Below are 21061 nucleotides of genomic sequence, written 5' to 3'. Positions count from 1 at the left end.
GGGCTGTGGCGGGTCAAATCCATGTTGGTTTATTCTCAGCTAAAATAGGTTTACTGTTGTTATCAAATGTAAAATATGTCAGAGATGCAGCGATCAGAGCTTTTCTGTCCATCACTGATCTCCAGTTTTCATTCTGCTCTGATCTTCCAGTTCCTGGATTTTTTCTCCAGAGAGAAAAATGTTCTGCAGGTTCTGAGCTTCAGGTAGAAGTTCTGAATGAAACAGGAAATATTAAGATTTTATCACTTTATGCTTCAAAGCATTGACCTCTGACCTTCATGGGATGGGAATGTTTTACTTTAACTAGGACTTTCTGAAAGGCAGAGTTGATGAAAATATTTTTAATGCAAATATTTAAATTTGAACAGGAAAAGAACAGAATGAGCAGCAAATGAACCAAATGCAGAAGAAGAAAAATGTTTTTATTTCTCTAAAACATGAAGAAAAACTGCAGCAAATAAACAAAAGGAAGATTTAATATTCAAATCTGACGAGTTTAGAAAAATAGGAGCCGACAGAAACAGAAAATGTTCAGAGAGAAAAACTGATCAACATTTCAATGAAATCTGATGAATGAGAGGAAAAAATAAGAGAAACAACATCTTGATATTCAGTGTGAAGCTTTGACTGGAAACAAACAGGAAAACATGAGGATCCTGGAATAATCCTGGAATAATCCTGGAATAATCCTGGAATAATCCCAGCTTCCATCTTTAAAGGATTGGAAGAAGAAATTTTCACCAAGAAATAGATTGTAGAGATGAAGTATCTGTTCAACAGTGAGAGTTTCTCTGACAGGAGGAAAATCTTTAGACTCAAATCAGCAAAGAAACACTGAAGAACCAGAACTTAACCAGACTCCAAATCCAGGAATCAGAGGTTCAGTGAATGTGGTGTTGAAGGTGTGGAGGTGGATCAGTGAGTCAGAGGAGACTCTGTAGAAGGACAGAATGCCAGCAGGACAGTCCACATACACTGATACTCTGTTAGAGACGGAGGAGGAGGAGAGACGAGTTTCTATCGTGTTGTGACAGACAGAGTAACCATCATCATCAGAGCAGCTCAGACTCCAGGAATGATCATTTCCTCCAAACCAACAGTCTCTACTGTCTCCTTTCCTCCTGATTCTTCTGTAACTCACTGATATATCAACATCTCCTCTCCACTCGACCTCCCAGTAACAGCGACCAGTCAGACCAGTTCTACACAGCAGCTGAGGAAGATCAAATCTGTCTGGATCATCAGGATATGACTGAAGTTCCTCCTCATAAGCCACCTTCCTGTTGTCTTCAGACAGTTTGATCTCTCTGTTCACTGTGTTTGTGTCGATGGTGAGTTGACAGGAATCTGATGGAGAGAACAAACACAATCCAGCTGCAGTTATTGATCATTTATTGATCTTTGATGATGATCCTGAATGAGTGATGTGACAGTTTGAAGATGGTTGAATGTGAGCTGCTTTGTTGTCATGAATCAGATGAAAAACACACTTACACTTCCTCAGACCTGGTGTCAAGAATGGGCCTCCAGCAGGCTCCACCCTGAAAGGAGGAGGGGGGTCAGACCATCAGTCTCTTTCAGCAGCAAACATGGACATTACATGTCTCTCAGACACACATTGTCCTCCACTGAGACAGGAACAGTCCAACATCTGGATTGCAAACTGCAGTGGATGTAGGAAGGACAGTTGGTGCTGCTGCAGCACAACTCATTTCTCCAAACACAGGAAAAGCTCCAACAGAGAGGAGAAAGGAAATCCCTCAGTAACAACCTGAAGAAACTCACTGAAGCCTAAAAGGACATCAGGAAACTAAGGAAACATTTCTGGAAGCTCAACCTGATTTAATAATCAGCATTAAAATCCAATCAATCTAAACTCTGATCAACACCTGGATACCTGCTCCATCCACACTCCCACACACAGATGAAGGAATGAAACACTAAACAACCTGCTGCTGAAAACCTGCTGTGGCCTCACTGGAATATCCAGAAATACAAACATTAAAAAGGAGAAGCTGCATCACATTCAACAAAGAGTTCAACAAGAACCAAACATTTGATCTCTGAGCTCAGACTCACAAACCAGGGAGAGGCTTCCATCATCACACACCTCTGACAAACACCTCCAACCTTTCAGCACTTCCTCTACCAACCAGCACCACCAGGTGGCGCTGCACACATCTACAATCAGACCAAGAAGAAGAAGAAGCTTCCTGAATCCAGCAGCTCAGTAAAGATCTCTCCTCTGTCCAACCTGATTCAGTCCATGAAGCAGAACATCTCTGCTGCTGCAGCAACAGGAGGAAACTTCTCCAGCTCTCAACTTCTACACTCTGACTGCTGGAAACAGATCAGGGAGGAACAGCCTTTTCTCCAGGCTGCCTCCTGCTGCCTCTAGCGCCACCTACTGGCTGTTCACCAGAGCTGGAGAAAGAACTCAAACTATGTACTGAAGTAAAAGTACAAATAGACTAAAATGTTCTCTAGTAAAAGAACCACATTAACATTTTTACTTCAGTAAAAGTCAGAAAGTTCTGGCTTTTAAAATACTTAAAGTACTAAAAGTAAAAGTACTTTCTGAATGTGTTACCTAATGGCTAATACAACATCATTAAGTGTTTGTATCATATTTAATTTTAATGCATCAGTAATGAGCCATTTAATGAACAATGCTGCAGATAAATCATGTTTTATTGTGTTTTCTCTCTGACAGTTTAGATCTAGATTTGTGATTCTATACATCAGAATCTCAGGATGACCTGCATCACTCTAGCCGTCCTTAACTACAGTCATTTCAATAAATTAGAATATTTATGGAAAGTATTTCAGTAACTCAGCTCACAAGTTAAACACATCATACAGATTAATTCCCCACAAACTGATTTAAAGCTTTGATTTGTTAATGATGATGATTTGTTGCTTACAGCTCATGAAAACATGATCAGATTACAGATCAATAAAAAGCCTAAACCTAGACCTTGTGAGCCGTTCTTAGTCAGGAGAATATTCCAGAAAACTGGGTAATGATCTCTGCCTCCAGATGAGGCGTCTAAATATTTAACGATCAAACTAAATATTTCTCTTCAAACTAAATGTTTCCCATCAGACTAAAGACGTTTCTCCTCTTCCTCCTCTATCAGACCTTCTCTGCTCCTGCAGCAGGTTCCTCCATACCTGAGAGCTTCCAGTCTCCAGTCTGGATCCTTCAGTCCAGCCGACAGCAGCTTCACTCCTGAGTCTCCTGGACGATTGTAGCTCAGGTCCAACTCTTTCAGATGGGAGGGGTTAAAGGTCAGAGCTGAGGCCAGAGAAGCACAGCCTTCCTCTGAGACCAAACAGCCTGATAAGCTGCAGACACACAATTCATCACATGATGAGAACATTGAGGTAGAGCCCAAGGTCTGAACTGGACATTTATAGGAGAGGAAAAAAGTCAAGAAACTGGAGCTTAACCTGTTAAAAACAAAATATTAATAAAACTGTATTTCCCTTTGTAGATAATAAAAATCAACATTTCCCACACGATGGTTGAGAAAGTCTGACAACTGCTGGTTGGAAAGATCTGCAATAATCTCCTTTGTTCTGTCAATAATCCAGAGTTACACTATCAGTGGAAGCCTGACCTCCACTTTTCTTAATAACCATCTTTTAGGTTCTTTCAGCCTGGAGGAAATGAAAATTATCCATTATTATGTGTTGAGATTTAGCAGGTTAACCATGTCACAGTCAGACATCAATTATTATAACAAATAATAATTACATCATCTCTAAAAGCAGGTAAACAACAGAAATCTGGTTTCACCAGGATTGGTCACATTTTACCTGAGAGTCTCCAGGTTGCAGTTTGGACTCTTCAGTCCAGCAGAGAGAAGCTTCACTCCTGAATCCTGCAGGTTGTTGTTACTCAGGTCCAGTTCTCTGAGACTGGAGGACTGGGAGCTGAGAACTGAGGACAGAGCTTCACAGCTTCTCTCTGAGAGGTTACAGCCACTCAGTCTGAGGAGACAGAGAGGAAAATGTTAAATAATTCTTCAAAATTTATGCTTTTTGTTCCAGACAACAATGTTCTTTTTGCACAGATTGGAAAAAGTCATTTTCCACATCTTTATGATACATGTATTGTGAACTGGTTTATTCTATATTTGGCCTCCAGCCTTAAAAAACTGCAATACAGCAGCCAGCAAAGAGGCTGGCAAGAGAAACATTAATTTCTATAATGAACTTCATTAATCCAGTTCAGCTTCAACAGAAAAAAGTATTTCTGCTGCTAGAACATGTAGCATTAGGAATAGTCACCTAAGAGAGCTGGTCTCTCTTTTATTCATCATCTGCTGCGGCTAACATGCTAGCAGATGATGCTAGCATGTTAGCATAATATCACTGATGAAACAAACTGCTTCATCGGTAAACAAACTGATGAAGCATGACTCAATAATTACCTCATTATTAATACATTTCTTGCAGTACCAATGTGTGTCCTTACAGAGCTTTGTTGGAGGCTTTAACCACTGGCAGCAGCCTCAGAAGAGCCTCCTCTGAAGCAGAGTATTTCTTCAGGTCAAACACATCCAGATCTTTTCCTGATGACACTAAGATGAAACCCAGAGCTGACCACTGAGCAGGAGACAGTTTATCTGTGGAGAGACTTCCTGAACTCAGAGACTGTTGGATCTCCTCCACTAGAGAACGATCATTCAGTTCATTCAGACAGTGGAACAGATTGATGCTTTTCTCTGCAGACACATTCTCACTGATCTTCTCCTTGATGTACTGAACTGTTTCCTGATTGGTCTGTGAGCTACTTCCTGTCTGTGTCAGCAGACCTTGTAGGAGTCTCTGATTGGTCTGCAGTGAAAGTCCCAGGAGGAAACGGAGGAACAAGTCCAGGTGTCCATTTGGACTCTGTAAGGCCTGGTCAACAGCTCTCTGATGGAGAGACTTTAGTTTAAGTTTATTAAATAATGAAGAGATAAATGATGTTTGTGTTTCTTCCATCAGGTTGACTCCAGAGTTGATGAAGGTCAGATGAACATGAAGAGCAGCCAGAAACTCCTGAACACTCAGATGGACGAAGCAGAACACCTTGTCCTGGTACAGCCCTCTCTCCTCTCTAAAGATCTGTGTGAACACTCCTGAGTACACTGAGGCTGCTCTGATATTGATGCCACACTCTGTCAGGTCTGGTTCATAGAAGATCAGGTTTCCTTTCTGCAGCTGATCAAAAGCCAGTTTTCCCAGTGACTCGATCATCTTCCTGCTCTCTGGACTCCAGTGTGGATCTGTTTCAGCTCCTCCATCATACTTGACCTTCTTCACTTTGGTCTGAACCACCAGGAAGTGGATGTACATCTCAGTCAGGGTTCTGGGCAGCTCTCCTCCCTCTCTGGTCTCCATCACATCCTCCAGAACTGTAGCAGTGATCCAGCAGAAGACTGGGATGTGGCACATGATGTGGAGGCTTCGTGACGTCTTCATGTGGGAGATGATCCTGCTGGCCTGCTGCTCATCTCTGAATCTCTTCCTGAAGTACTCCTCCTTCTGGGGGTCATTGAACCCTCTGACCTCTGTCACCATGCCAACACACTGAGGAGGGATCTGATTGGCTGCTGCAGGTCGTGTGGTTATCCAGAGGAGAGCAGAGGGAAGCAGTTTCCCCCTGATGAGGTTTGTCAGCAGAACATCCACTGAGCTGGACTCTGTAGCATCAGTCAGGATCTCCTTATTGTGGAAGTCCAGCGGAAGTCTGCTCTCATCCAAGCCATCAAAGATGAACAGAACCTGGAAGTGTTCAAAGCTGCAGATTTCTTTGGTTTCAGGAAAGAAGTGATGAACAAGTTCCACCAAGCTGAACTGTTTCTCTCTCAGCACATTCAGCTCTCTGAAGGTGAATGGAAATATGAAGTGGATGTTCTGGTGGGCTTTGTCTTCAGCCCAGTCCAGAGTGAACTTCTGTGTTAAGACTGTTTTCCCAATGCCAGCCACTCCCTTTGTCATCACTGTTCTGATTGGTTGATCTCTTCCAGGTGGGACTTTAAAGATGTCTTCTTGTCTGATTGCTGTTTCTGGTCTGTGTGGTTTCCTGGATGCTGTTTCAATCTGTCTGACCTCATGTTCATCATTGACCTCTCCAGTCCCTCCCTCTGTGATGTAGAGCTCTGTGTAGATCTGGTTCAGAAGGGTTGGACTTCCTGCTTTAGCAATCCCCTCAAACACAGACTGGAACTTCTTCTTCAGACCAGATTTAAGTTGATGTTGACAAACTGTAGCAAGATGTTCTAAATTATGACAAAATGTAAAATTAGGGATGAAGATGATTTAAATAAATGTGGTTCCGTCTCTTCAGACATCAGTAAATGTGTCATTTATCCATCAGGTCAAATCTTTGTAGAAATCCTCTTACTGCTCTGCAGACGGTCAGCCAGCTCCTCCTGCTTCATCCTCCTCAGGAAGTTCAGTGTGATCTTCATCACTGCCTCTCTGCTGCTCCTCCTCTGCTCTTCATCATCACCTCTCAACACCTCATCATCCTCTCTCTGACTCTCTGAGCATTCTGGGTAATCTGGACTCAGAACCTTGTGGATCTTCTTCAGCTCGTTCTTCACAAAAGTGACAATGTTTTCCTCCAGCAGCTGGAACAGAAGAATAGATGAAGGAAACATCAGACTGAAATCATGGAGCCAAACACCAGATGGATGTTGGACAGACTGACAGTCCTCTGGTCTACAAAGTGCAGCATGGAGACGACTGTGAACAGAACCATGGAAAAGTAGTTGTTGTTCATGTACAGACCATAAATATGGAGTCCAGCTGTGTTTGATGCTGCTGGGCAGACGGACCACTGGGAACCTCTGAGCTCTGCTGGTCCACTCTGTGGAGGAACCAGGAACAATCAGGAAGGCAGGAAATATTCATCCAGCAATATTTACTAATAAAATAACTAAGAGTGTCACATTAAAGCAGAAAACAGAGCATCACATGAACACAATACAAAGAAGTTAGAGGAAGATGAACTACAAGGATGAAGTCCAGTAACACCAGAATCACCAGTAGACATTTTAAAAAGTTGGTGCTGAACTTGGACTTCAAACTGTCCACACTGTCAGCAGATCTGATGCTGGTGGAGACAGAGTCCCAGAGCTTGGGGACAGTGGAAGTGAAGGCTCTGTCCACACAGGTCTTCAGGACAGTGTGGGACATCCATCAGGTTCTGATGACTGGATCTGAGGTGATGTGGACATGGAGGAGCTCTGAGATATGTGGGTGTGTCCATGTGGGATCCTCTCCTGGATGTTCTAGAGGATTTAAAATGGATCCTGTAGATCCTGGAAGCCAGTGAGCTCACATTATATCTGTCCACACAGAGACAATCAGAAGGTAAAGGTCCATGAAGTGATATCTGGATGTGAGCAGTGAACCAGATGATCCAAGTAAAGATTTAATGTTCCTGCTGATCCACTAAGAACCAGCAGAACCTCTGATGGTCCACATCAGCTCAGCCTGGTTGAGTTCCAGCAGATCTCACCAACCACATCATGAAGCTTTCCTTCCTGCTGAACTGATCTCACAATGCACACAGGAACCAAGTCCTGATGGACCAGACTGGTTTACCAGGTATTTCCCAGTGGCTGGTGGAAATGTGTCCCACTGTTAGTCTGACATGGAGCCAGGAAGCAGCAGAACATCATCATCATCACCCAGAGATGAAGATATGAAGGTGTTTTCATTAGAACAGAGCAGCTGGTTTAGATAATGGATAAAAACTCTATATTTAAATAACTGAGTTCTTTCTGGTTCAGTTTCCACAGTGGGAGCAAATAGAAACGTCTCACCATCATACAGGGATAGCAGTTTATCAAACGACCTTAGTGACATTGTCCTGTAGGTACAAATCTCTAGGTACCAAAACCTAAGCCACGTTTCTTGACCAAAAGAGATTTAAAACATCCAAATGATGAAGCTTTTGTTCATGACTTGTTACATTTTAACTGGAGTAGAGTCTCTCTTTGATAACGTTGACCTTGCCTGGCAGTATTTCCATGAAGAGTTTTTAAGACTAATAAGTGAACATGCTGCTGTATGTCAAATTATGGTGAAGGGATGAAACAATTCATGGTTTTCCTCTCAGCTATTGGGGCTCTGCTAAAACAAAGAGATGCTGCTTGGGCAAGAAAAACAAAACTGAGGAGAGCTGGCTCTGTTTTAGGAAATTACAGAATAAATGTACCTTATTAATTAAGAAAGCAAAGTCAGTCTATTTCCTTGCCGAGATGCCAAAAAATTTAAATGATCCAAAGAAATTTTGGTAAAACAGTGAAATCAGCTGCTGATCAGGCGCCACTGAGGGACTTTCCAGATTTTGTTTGGAGTAAAAGTAAAATGGTGTTTGATAAATTAGCAATTTTAAATTATTTTAATAAGCATTTTATTTCTGTTGGCTCTCTATTTGATGATTTAAATTCACCAAAAAGTCAGCAGGGCCAGATAATCTGGATTTTTACTAAAATTAGCTGCAGAGTTTATAGCAGAGCCTTTGTCTCATATTTTAATCTAAATTTAATCTCTAATAAAATCTCTAGTGTCTGGAAATCAGCATTTGTTTTGCCTCTATTCAAGGGTGGAGAATCGTCACAGGTTAACAACTACAGACCAATTTCTAACTATGTATTATAGCAAAAGGTTTTGAAAGATTAGTTGCAGATCAATTGAAGATTTTTTTAGATTCTAATTGTGTTTTACAAAAAGTCCAGTCTGGTTTTAGGAAAAAACATAATCCTGTTAGTTTAGAGGTTATTAATGATCTTATTCAGGCTCTTTAAACAAAAAGCTTCGTGTTGCTCTGCTTATTGATCTATCAAAGGCATCTGACTCAGTAAATCACACTTTTCATTTATATTCTTCACACATTGCTCTCTCACATCCAGCTACCATGTGGGCAGCTGATTACCTGTCCATCAGAACCCAGAGAGTCCAATTGGCCGGTTTCACTTCTTCTATTGGTACGATTTTAAATGGTGTCCCACAGGGCTCAGTTCTTGGCCACTTTTATTCTCTATTTATATAAATAACTTGTGTGAAAATCTGTCAAATGCTTTTTATCATTTCTATGCAGATGATTTAGTGATTTACTGCCGTTCTTCATCACTTGTACAATTCAGTATTTACTTTTAATGTAGTTCAAACCATCTTACAAACTGTTGGTTCTGAATGTGGATCAGACAAAAGCTATGGTTTTTTCACACTCTAGAAACTAACAGAAATCCCTCTATTGCTTACAACTGCTGTAGGAACAAAGCAATAAAATATTTAAATCGTGAAAAACATCGGCCGCACATTTTCACGCTGGCGATAAAGTGTACGTATATTTACGCAAACCTTGACGCAAAATAAATGTTTATACATGCCGACAAAAAATATGGGACCTCACATTTTTTGTGCGCTTTATGAATGAGGCCCCTGATGATCCTGATCTATAAATCTCTACTCCGCCTGGCTCCAGCATACTAAACTCTCTTTTACGTAGATCTGTTAATTCCCATTCTTTCCACGTTTCCGAACTGAAAAAGTGAAGGAAGCTTTCAGTGTGATGGAATCGGCTCCAGTCTGAACTCAACATGTCAGAACTGGTTTCTCTGGATTTATTTCAAGTGTTTCTTAAAAACAGACAACTAGATGCTACTGAACAGTGTCACTGTTTTTAAATCGTTTTCTACTGTTTTACATGTGTGCAAATGTATTAATTAGTTTTATTCTGTAACCATGTTGCTGTGTGTTGCAGATTTCTGCCCAGGTCCCTCTTGAAAATGAGATCTGGATCTCAACGGGTTCACCTGGTTAAATAAATATAAAATAAATGATTCCCATCAGAACCGGTCCGATCCTCCAACATGTTCCTGATCATTGATCCTCCTGAATAAATTCCAGCCTTGTTTAAAGAGTCGTTTCCACTCTGACCATCCAAGGAGGATCTGATGGAGCTTCATTCAGAACCAGAGGGTCCGATAGAGACCGTCTGGTTCTGAACCAGATCCACATGATCCTAGGATCCCTTTATTCAGTATCTATTTGCTCCCACTGGCTCGGGTTATAACAGGAAATAAGATCAGCTACCATAACTATGCAGATGATGCACAGCTCTACATCATGTCACCAGGGGCCTCATGCATAAAGCTGTGTGTGCACAAAAAATGTGTGGTTCCATATTTTACACACAAGTCGGCATGGATAAAAATTTACTTTGCATCAAGGTTTGTGTAAATATAGACACTTTCTGGCTGGTGTGAAAATGTGCAGCAGCCATTTAAACTTTTTCTGTGGACGATATCAAACCACAAAGTGTCAAAACTCACCTAAATACATGAAGTCTGACTGCGTTCAGTTATTAGACCAAGAAGCACCAAACTGATGTGTTTCATGATCTGAATATTTTATTGTTTAAATGATGAAACTGAACCACATTCATCCTCAGACAATAAGCTAACACACACACACACACACACACACAAATAAAGAAAATAAAAGTATGTGAAAACATCACTCTAATGTAAATAGTACTTTTCTTCAGTTTTGTCTCATAAAGATGTAACTCACTGGTCTGTGAGCCGAAGCTCATGAATTGTATCTATGGGATAATTTCATTCTCACTAAAGAAGGAAAACAGGGTTGGATCAGCAGATTAACTCAAACCTGCTGATTAAAAATAATCAACAGGTTTGATTGTTTCTAAGGTGATCAAGGTGTGTCTGTAATCACAGGTACATCAGTAGCTGCATAAAGGTGGAGAACAATGGAGGATTGATCAGAGATCAGATTGATCTGCTGGGAAATGTTGATGATGGTTTTAGTGTTTAGATTAATCCAGAATGATCATCCTGGATCTCTGAGCAAAACCCAAAGAAGGAGCCGTGTGGTACCGGTACCGGTCCAGCTGCAGCCATCCTTCAGTGGAGCCGGCGGCTTTGAATGAGCCTTATGGACAGAAAGCATCTTTATTCTGTAAATGTACAACTTATTCACATGATTCTGCTATTTAGAATAAAGGTCCACATCCCACTCAGTGACTCTTTAAATCCCGGCTGAATGCTCTGCTGTTCAGACGGCATTTGCTCTTTACTTTTTATCTTTTTAATTTGGATTTTTTTCCTTTAAAATGTATTTTTATCTTTGTGAGGTGACATTATGTGCCCTCAAAGCACCTTTTAAATAAAATATGTCATTATTATTATTATTATAAATACTTATGCTTCTTCAAACAAGGCTGTTGCCATGGTTACTGCTTCACATGGTGGCAGACTTCCAGGTGTTTATACTAATTTACATTAAGATGTATTTGTGGGAGGCGACATTGCAGACCAGCAGCTGCTCTGTTTACCGCAAACTAGGATTTATAAAGGAAAGGTGCGCGACCACGAGCGGCTTTATGCATTGCATTTTTTTGTGCGCCGCACTTTTCTAAAATTTTCTGTACTCCAAGTTTTAGTGTGAAAACTGCTCAGTCTTTTCTGCATGAGGTCCCTCCTGCTGTTGTACCAACCGTCTAGACCCCTCAAGTTCTGGTTCTGGTTCTGCATCCAGAATCAGAACCAAACGAGGAGAAGCAGCATTCAGCATCTATGCACCACAAATCTGGAACAAACTTCCAGAAAACTGTAAAACAGCTGAAACACTGAGAGCCTTTAAATCTCAACTTAAACCCACCTGGTTAGAGTTGCTTATAGAAAATAATCAGTTACTAATTTAATGACGACACTTAATGTGATGCTTTGATTGTTGATTCTATGTTGCATGACTCTGTTTTTATGTTTGTTATGATGTAAAGAACTTTGAAATGCCTTGATGCTGAAATGTGCTACACAAATAAAATTTGATTGATGAACAGATCAGTTACAGCAGTTAGAAACAGCTCACCTCTCTGATGGTGGAGATCCAGGAGATTTAAAGTCAATGATGGCATCCTTTGACATGTTGCTCTTAAAGGACACACAGCTGGGTTCTGGTTCTGGTTCTGGTCTGAGTCTCTGATGGATCCTGACAGAAACATGATGATTAAAACTGAATCTGTTCAGTCTGGATGAAGCAGCAAAGAGGAGCAGCAGCAGCTTCATCACCACGTCTGTTTTGGCCTGATATAGTGAACGCTGTGTGAAAAGGGCTGTGGACAGTTAGAGATGGTGACCTCACCTCTGACCTTTGCTCTGGCTCTCATCTTCCCCACACAGAGTGGTTTTAGAGGGAGGGACTCCCTCCTCTCTGTCCTCACACTGATCCATGCTGCTGAATTCACATCAGCTCACACACACTTTCTAGCTTCACCTGCAGAGGAAACACACATCATTCATCTGCACATCAACTCTGATCATCCTTTACATCATTAGTGCTGGAAAAAGATCAGCTGCTCCTCCTCTGATTGGCTCTTCTTCTCTGCTTCATATCAGTGTCAGGTGAATGCAGTCAGACAGCAGAGAGGCAGAGGAAGCTGCATCAGCTGCTGCACTTCTACTATCAGTCCACTAGATGGAGACATGGAGCAACATTTACATTCACTGATTCAACCTGCACTTCTACATCAGTCCACTAGATGGAGACATGGAGCAACATTTACATTCACTGATTCAACCTGCACTTCTACTATCAGTCCACTAGATGGAGACATGGAGCAACATTTACATTCACTGATTCAACCTGCACTTCTACTATCAGTCCACTAGATGGAGACATGGAGCAACATTTACATTCACTGATTCAACCTGCACTTCTACTATCAGTCCACTAGATGGAGACATGGAGCAACATTTACATTCACTGATTCAACCTGCACTTCTACTATCAGTCCACTAGATGGAGACATGGAGCAACATTTACATTCACTGATTCAACCTGCACTTCTACTATCAGTCCACTAGATGGAGACATGGAGCAACATTTACATTCACTGATTCAACCTGAACATCAGGAAGTATTTTAGTTCATTATTAATCTCTACAAGTAGATGATTCGCCCCATTAAAGATTAACAATTTCATCATCAGACTGAATCAAAACCATTTTAAGAACATTTTATTTTGAAAGGAAGCAATAGGAAACTTGCTGACGTCAATAGTGGAGACTCGACTTTGGTACCAGGAAATAAAAACATGAATCAGTTCGGAGAAGAAAACAGAGAAACATCAGCTGTTCATCATGTTTGATTCATCAGCAATCTAATAATCCTGTAGATTAGCCTTCAAACAGCAGATATTAATATTTGAACCGAAATCAGAAGTGAAACTGTTATACAAACATCAGAGATTAGAAACAATCAGGATAAAGTTAAAGTGACGACTAAGTTTAAAAATAAACAAATCAAGCTTACATTTTGTTCAAACGATCCGAAGAATTAAAGAAGAAAATTAAACAACAATCTGAGACTCGACAAACGGACCGGAGCCGCACCCGAACAAGTGAATTCAAAACGAAAGTAAATGTGACGGATGTTGCGTAACTGATGACGTCACGGTCCAGCTGGCTTTTCTGCTGCTCTGTCCTGAAGAACAGGCCTTCTGATGGTGGGTATTTTATTATCAATTTGGTCATAAAAGTAAATATTTCTGTAAAGTCCGTCACCGGTTCTGTAAGAAGGAACGGACCAGAACTCCAGCAATGTATCATCAGAACCTTGTGGAAGGAAACCAGAACATTTGACCCAAATTAGACTGAAGGAAATTCTGACCAAACCTGAGGAGATGGATGCAAACTTCTGGATATTAAGTTATGAAACCGTCTCCAATATAGATTTATATATAATTTTTATCTCTTGTTCCTGAATCAGGAGGCATTTCACATTCTGGGGTAAAAGTTACTCAAGACATCAAAATGTCAAATAACCTGAATTCAGATTTACTAGAAGTTTTCTGTGGAAAACCACCAGGGTCAGAACCGGGTCCTGAACTTTTATTATTTTATATAAATGATTTATGCAACGAATCTAATTTAACATTTACTTTATTTGCTGATACATCATTTTGATCTGGTCAGTTTGGAGCAGCAACAGTTTAATGGAAGGAGAATTACAAATATTAAAGATGTGACAAAAATAGATTAACACTAAATTATGGGAACATTTTAATGTTTAGTAACAAGGAAATAAAAAATATCACTTGACAAAAAGTTACATTGTAATGATTTTATTGTAAAATCTAGAATGTAAAAATCTATTGCAATATTTTCCACAATCAGTTTTTCTGAACATTAAATCACTTTACATGTTTTAATGTTGCCTAATGTTTCCATAAATGAATTATTGTGTGTTGATCTGGAGAAACTCATAGAAAACCAACACAGAAGAAAATAATCTGAATTATAACTGAGTCTGATTATTTAATTTAACTAATGAAACTTAAAAATGTTCTGATTCAGGAGAGATCAGAACAATATTGATTATTAAAGTCTATAATAAAATCCTTCCATGGTGAAAAGAAACATTGTTAGAAATGAAACAAACTATAAACTAATAGAAAATGATTTATTTAGGATGAACATTAAAACGATTGTAGTTCAGTTAGACGGATTTCTAGTTTACAATAATTTACTGAGGAGTTAAAACTGATTTTCCCTCTGAAATATTTGCTAAACAAATAAAATCAGGTTTGATTTTGTGAATTTTTCTACAAACTTAGCTGGAAATCCTTGAAGCTGTTTTAGAAAAATATCCAGTAAATTTTCTGCTGTTTTGATTTGATGATGATTTATGTAGAACAGGGTGAAAGTTTAATGTTTGTTTTTCTACCTAAACTTTCTTCAGTCTAAACTTTGTATTCTTGTCATTGACAGTAATTTAAACTTTAACTGTTTCTATACTTGTCTTGTTTTTCCAGCTTTGTGTTTTTCTTGGTTTTGTGTTTGTTGGTTTTCAGATCTTTTCCTTTAATGAATAAAATCATCATTTAAAAACAGTTTATTGTATTTAATCAGTTTTTCTTCATCAAATATTAAAATCACTTTGATGACCTGAAACATTTCAGGACAAAAAGGCAAAACAGCAGAAATCTGTAAAGGAGCAAATAGTTTTTCACAGCACTTCATGTTTCAGGTCCAGAGACATCAAGCGGTCCCGTCTGGATTTAGAGCAGAATGTTCTGTTGAAGGTGAGACTGGAGTCCAGTTGTTCTGGGTTTCTGGATGAGTCCAGAACCTTCTGGATCAACCAAACCAGATGCTCAGATCTTCTCATCTGGACCATCTGGGAGCTTCTGACTAAAACTACAGACATCAGGTTCAATGAGGATCTGAGACCTGAGATCGTTTCTATGAAGCATTTTAATCATCTCGTCTGTCAGGTGGAGAAAAAGAAGCAGAACTAAAAACTGGACATGATGGAAACCAGAACTTTCTGACCTCAGATCTGGAAAACAAACTTGAACTGAGATGTTACTGAAGCCTGATGTTCAGTTGATCCAAATCTAAAGCTGGTCTGCAGGGACGACTTTAGGGTTTGTTTGTTTCTGCTCACCTGGAGCTCCAGCCGGGTGGAGTCAGTCTGAGTTCCTTCATCATCTAAAGAGCTGGAGAACATTGAAGCTCCTCCTGGAAAACATTTGGAAAGAAATGAGCAGGAAGTGAAAGAAAAATGGATCTTCATCACTTGTGAAGTGACAACATCAGAGTTGGATTCAGTGGAGTCACATGAAGAGCAGAAACACTGAGGCTAGAATAATAAACATCATGCTAAATATTAGCTGCAGCTGTCAGAAGAAGCTTCAGGTTGAATCTAAAGAAGATCTCAGAGTGATGAGAGGAAACCTGATGAGCTCTACAGTCCACTAGATCCAGACCAGAACCTGGAGAACATCTACGCTGGAAGCAGAGCCACAAGCTAGAAAAAGATCCAGGTTTCTATCAACCTGAACACAGGAAGTCCTTTCTTCTTCTGCTGCAGCTGAGAAGGTCCTGCTGCAGAACCGAAGCCACACAGTTCCTCCTCCACAGCAGAACAGAGGAGGTTCTGGAGGAGACCAGGGTCCACATCTGGACTCAGAGTTCTCCTGAGCTTCAGCAGAGCTGCTGGCTTTGGTTCTGATCCGCCTCTGTTCTGGTGTCGGATCTTCAGAGACGATCTGAACCGACCCATCAGAACTCAGTGGAGGATGAGGAGGAGGAGGAAGAGCCGTGGTCCATCCCTCTGTTTGTCACTGATTCACCTTCTTGTCGCCTGTTTGGGTCTTTTCTCCACCAGCATTAAAATGCTGCTGATTCATGTTGGTATCCAGTCAGAACTTTTATTATTCCAGCATCATGAAGGTCCAAACCCATCGGCTCTTCTGCTGTTCTGGCTGCAGAACTTCCTGGTTCTGAGGACATTGAGTCTGTGAAAAGCATTAAGACAGAAACTTTTCTGAGGAGATTCAGAGTCGGTGGAAGAACCAGAACCAAACAGAGACGATGTGATGGATGAACGGTGGGTTCTGGATCCTGAAGCTGTAAGATAACAGTGTGATGAGAACCTGAGATGTTCTGATGAGGACAGAGATCAGGATGTCGACCCGACTGCAGTCATCAGTCTGATGCTGGAACAGAAGTCATCAGGGAACAGCCTTCAGTTGATCCAGCTGTGTTACCATCAGTTGACCAGAATCTGGACCAGAACCAGGCCTGTGTGTTCTCTGCAGTAAGAGACTGGTGTGTTCAGTGTTTATGTGCTTTGGACCTTCATCCATTTTACTCCAGAACATGAGAGGTAAAATCTTCCCTTTGTGGGTCTCAGAGGATTCTGACAGACTTCAGTCCAACTTTACCTCCTTCATAAAACGAAGCACAAAAACTGTTTTCACTATTTAGTTTAAAACTAATCTCTGTAAAAAACAAAATAAAAACCAAACCAAAACAGTTGTGAGGATAAAACCAACCGATTTATTTCAGCTCTGCACCAGAAACACAAAGCATCTCATGTCGCTCTCATTGTGTCAAACATGCTCAGCATACAGGCATCGATACGCAACAACCGCGTTCAAACTGCAGGCAGCAGAGGAAGAGACGCGTTTCCAAAAATAAAACCAACTTCAGGACTTTCTGGTCTGTTATTCAGACATTCACAGCCGACAAAACCTCACAGACAGGAAGGTTCAACAGGCACAACATGAACGCAACACAATGTTCTGGTTTCAAGATGGCAGATGTGTTGAAAACAACAAACAAAATCAAATATAGAGCATTAAGCTAAATGTAGCTTTAAAAATATAACAAAGACCAGCGATGCAGAAAACTAACCGTATCAAAGATTATCATGATTACAAAGCACACAACTGGTCATGCAACATATATGTAATCATTTATGGAGGATTAAAAGGAATTAAAGCTCCACGTCTTTTCCTCCTTTCTGAAACATTAGCAGATGCTAACAGAGTTGGTTTAGTCTGGAGCTCATTTGGTGTTTTTCTGAATTACTGAAATTATTCTGTATTTTTATTATTAATATGCAGATTATTGTTCATTTCTCCAACACAGATCATTTGAGCCATTCTTGGCATGTGAGGTATTCCATAGTTACTGCTGCAGCAACAAGTTTTTTTTTTTAGCAAACTTCCAGTCACAGCTAAATAAAACTAATTGTTCCCAAAAACAATAAAACAAACTAATAATTTTTAGTAAGTGAAGTAATGAAGCCAACAATGAAGCACAGTGGCAGTAAAATAATGATATGAGTTTATAAGAAGGACGTGTCAGTAATTTAAACAAAAAAAAGTTTCATGGTTGTTGGGTGAAAATCAACATGGAGCAAATTAATCATCCACAGGGAACATTTATAACTCATAAGTGGCAGAAATAATGAAGTTATGAAAACTTTTCTGATGCAAATGAGGCAAATTAGGCACCAAAACTGATTTCTTCCTCCGAGACAGAAAAATGGGAAAACTTTGAATCACTCCTGTTAGCATCGTGCTAGCAGATATGAAGGCTACTGGCTTAGCAACAATGCTACATTAGTAAATAAATACTTTGTTAGTGTTGTTAATTAAATGTATCCGGGTCAGTTGTCCCTCTGGAAACTCATTCAACCATTAGCTAAAAACGCATCGACATTTTATAACTGTCAGCAAAGCCATTTAACTAAACTATGAACTTATTATTGGAAGTATTTTTATGAATTTAGGAAATAACTGTCACAAAAATCTGTCCTAACCAAACAGCCCGGCGTCTACAGGACAGTTTGTACTGGAGAAAGTCGGGCATGAAAAAACACAAAAATGGCAGAGAAAAACGAACGGCAGCCTAACTGAGCATTTATTACTTTGTGATGGACATCCACAGTTAAAACATTCAAATTTTTACACCATATGTAGAGTCAAACAATGTAGGTTTAAATAATTTACTCCTAGCTCTGATGTTTGCGTAAAAAAAGCTGGCTCTGCTAAGCTAGCATGACTATGAATAAGATAAGTTGGTGAGGCAGATAAAGAAAATAAAATATACATAGAATTGCTTTAAAAATATGCAAAACCTTGAACTGATGTTACATTAAAATATCCTTGAAGCTAACTGTGTAGCACTGAAGCTACATTAGGTATAATGATGCTAACTGAGCTTCATTCGCTTTAAACCTCAGGTTCCTTTGTGCTGGAAATGAACTGCAGCTTTAAAGTGTACAGATGACAAAACAATGCCAATACTGGTCATTTTTATGTCATGCTAAAATATGCTAGGTGGCTATGCTAAGTCAGCCTATCGTTAGCATGCTAGTGCCTTCTGGTCAGAAGTAAACCAAATTAAAATAAAGCAAAGCCTGAAGTTTATTTTTCAGTTAAAATGACAATGAGCTACTGGTGATACATTAGCATCCTGCTAGCAGTTATGAAAGCTAACTGGCTAGCATCAATGCTACATTAGCTAATGAGTCTTTTGTATCCGCTGTTTAAAAAAGTAAATAAATGTTAACAGAGGTTTAATTTTGGACGTCCATTTGTGGTGGATGTCCACAATAATAACACAACAAAATATTTATTACAACATATCAAAACAAAAAGATGGTTTAGTTGCAGTGGATCTTAAAAGTGTGGACAGCCTGTGAAAATTAGTTTTTTGTTTTTGATGAACTACTGAAAAATATCACTCCTAACTGTAGAAACATGATTACTGTGAACACAGTTTTGAGAGCCACTGTAATTTCTTTTGTTTTCACCAGCAAACATTGTAGGCTAAGCTAGGTTAGCTTGATTTTTTTATCATGTTAGTGAAGTTAGGGAGAATGAAAAAATGTTCACAGAGCAAGAAGTAAAGCAAGAAATATGACTTAAACTGTCTTAAAATCTGGAGCTGCAGTTGTTACATTAGCATCATGCTAGCAGCTACATAAGCTAACTGCTAAGCTAATCTGGACCACTTTCTACTTGCAATTCAACATTTAGTGATGGTTAGCTGACCTTGTATCATTTTTTACTACCATTTCAGGTCAAGCTGTGTTTCTATTTTCATTTATTTTTAAATTAAACTGAATATTATGTTTTTTCTGGGCACTTTGTTTTGGCTGAAGCTGAAATACTCCCATAAATTAGCTAAAATAGCTTTGATTAATAAAAAAATAAATCAAACTGGTCACAAAAAGACATCACAAACAGCTTTATGTTGAGAAACGCTGCTGGAGCCTCTCCATGTTTGTGTCAGACTCCCAGTAAAGCCCGTTAATATAAAACACATTTGGCACATGTTCAGTAAACGTCTAAAACAAAGCTTCTCTAATGTGTGGTTGGTACCGGTCCGGCAGAGTGGAGAGAAACAAAGGAGCATAATTAAAACACATTGGTCCCACTAATCCTCAGTGTGGTCCAGGATAAGAAGCTTCATTCTCACAGCCTGGCATTAAACTCGTTTCAGCCCAGATTTGACCCAAAGTTCGACCTTTTCCTGCGGTGAAGCCATGAACTGAGGTTGGATTTCTGGTTCTGATAAACGGTGAAGCGGGAAGCTGCAGAGTTTAATTCCCAGGCTGCAGGTTTTCAGCGAGGCACATTATGCGTCTGACAGCGATGACGGCGCCCCCTTCTGGTTCAATTTGCTCCTCAAGGCTGACAGGCGGAGGCTGTGATGCCTCGGGTGTCCACTAGAGGGAGCTGCAGTGTGTTTGTTGTCAGAGCTGCAAACAGGAATGACTGAAAGATGAAAGGAACATGCTGAGGACAGAGAGGGAGGAAAGTAAGAGGCGGAGGGACGTGAGGAGGACGGAGGACAGGGACGGGGACGGAGCAGCGTCTCCGGGTCTAACATGCGCATCTTTTCGGGTCGGCCGTTCCCTCGCCCAGCTTGGCGGCGCCGTTCCCGTTGGCGGGGTCGGCCGGCGGTTTGTCCACGCACTGCTCCATCCTCTTCATCACCAGGTCCAGCAGCGTGATCACCGCCTTGTCCACCTCCGCTCCGGTGGCTGCGCTCGTCTCAAAGTACGGGATCCTGAAAGGACCAAAAACACCAGTGAGAGGAAATTCTTCATAATCAATCTATCAATGTTGGGGTTCACAAACTTTTCTGATTCATGGCCCCACAAACAGCTAATAAATATTTAAAGGAACTTTACAGATTTAGTACTTTAACTTGTATTTTATTGTAATAATTTCAAAATATATTTCTTTCATGAAAAACAAATTAAAGTGCATGATTTAAACATTTATTGACGTGGAAAACACTGATTTAATCAATAACAGTAAAATAAAATTAGATTAATAATTTATATTCTGATTATTAAAGAAAAACAAACTTCACCAGACACAGACCTGCAGTTTCTGTTAAAGTTTAATCAGTTTTCTATTGAAAGAAATAAATTTAAAACATTTTATTTTACCTGATTTTATTTTCTGTTATATGAATTATTGTCATTTTGGTCCTTAAAATACCAAAATCTCCACTTAACTTTACATTTTGGTACATTTGTTGATGTAATTTTAAATATTAAATGACTGATAATCTGATCAGTTACTTTTTACCAAATACTTTTAACTCGAGTAATTTGAGTACTTTGCTCACCTCTGGTTAAAATTTAACAACAATATTATCATTAACTGCAATAAATCCTGGAACCATTTATCAGCCAGCAGAGTTTATGGTTA

The 21061-nt window shown here is 39.9% G+C and overlaps 2 protein-coding genes across 6 annotated transcripts in view; both read right to left on the bottom strand.

Moving 5' to 3' along the window:
* Positions 1-401: 401 nt before the first annotated feature.
* Positions 402-13460, bottom strand: LOC148156285 (NLR family CARD domain-containing protein 3-like). 2 transcript variants are annotated; one of them, XM_088011209.1, is made up of 10 exons: positions 13348-13460; positions 12178-12309; positions 11905-12024; positions 6790-6868; positions 6401-6629; positions 4484-6275; positions 3823-3996; positions 3175-3348; positions 1495-1541; positions 402-1347 (listed from the first exon to the last, which is right to left on the bottom strand). In XM_088011209.1, the coding sequence occupies exons 2-10, from the start codon at positions 12264-12266 to the stop codon at positions 821-823; spliced, it is 3231 nt and encodes a 1076-aa protein (XP_087867335.1). In that variant the 5' UTR covers positions 12267-12309; positions 13348-13460; the 3' UTR covers positions 402-820. The 2 variants fall into 2 exon arrangements, with proteins under 2 accessions (XP_087867335.1, XP_087867336.1); XM_088011210.1 differs by lacking the exon at positions 12178-12309 and having other exon boundaries at positions 13348-13440.
* A 3397-nt stretch (positions 13461-16857) lies between these two features.
* Positions 16858-21061, bottom strand: part of rab27b (RAB27B, member RAS oncogene family) — a 33844-nt gene continuing 29640 nt past the window's right edge. For all 4 annotated transcript variants that reach the window (XM_014972907.2, XM_088011214.1, XM_014972909.2 and 1 more), the window contains one exon: positions 16858-20408. In XM_014972907.2, coding sequence (XP_014828393.2) covers positions 20222-20408 — 187 coding nt within the window. In that variant the 3' untranslated portion in view covers positions 16858-20221. The remainder of the gene's footprint in view (positions 20409-21061) is intronic.

Source organism: Poecilia mexicana, unplaced genomic scaffold, assembly GCF_051168715.1.
Source record: "Poecilia mexicana isolate PSO_F unplaced genomic scaffold, ASM5116871v1 scaffold_12, whole genome shotgun sequence".
Taxonomy (NCBI): domain Eukaryota; kingdom Metazoa; phylum Chordata; class Actinopteri; order Cyprinodontiformes; family Poeciliidae; genus Poecilia; species Poecilia mexicana.
This window is presented reverse-complemented; position numbering and strand designations above follow the sequence as displayed.

Coding starts and splice junctions, on each gene's coding strand:
- LOC148156285 (XM_088011209.1), bottom strand. CDS start 12,266: ATGGATCAGTGTGAGGACAGAGAGGAGGGAGTCCCTCCCTCTAAAACC. Junction 12,025..12,177: donor AGCCAGAGCAAAGGTCAGAG/GTGAGGTCACCA, acceptor TGTTTCTGTCAG/GATCCATCAGAGACTCAGAC. Junction 6,630..6,789: donor AGCTGGACTCCATATTTATG/GTCTGTACATGA, acceptor CTTCTGTTCCAG/CTGCTGGAGGAAAACATTGT.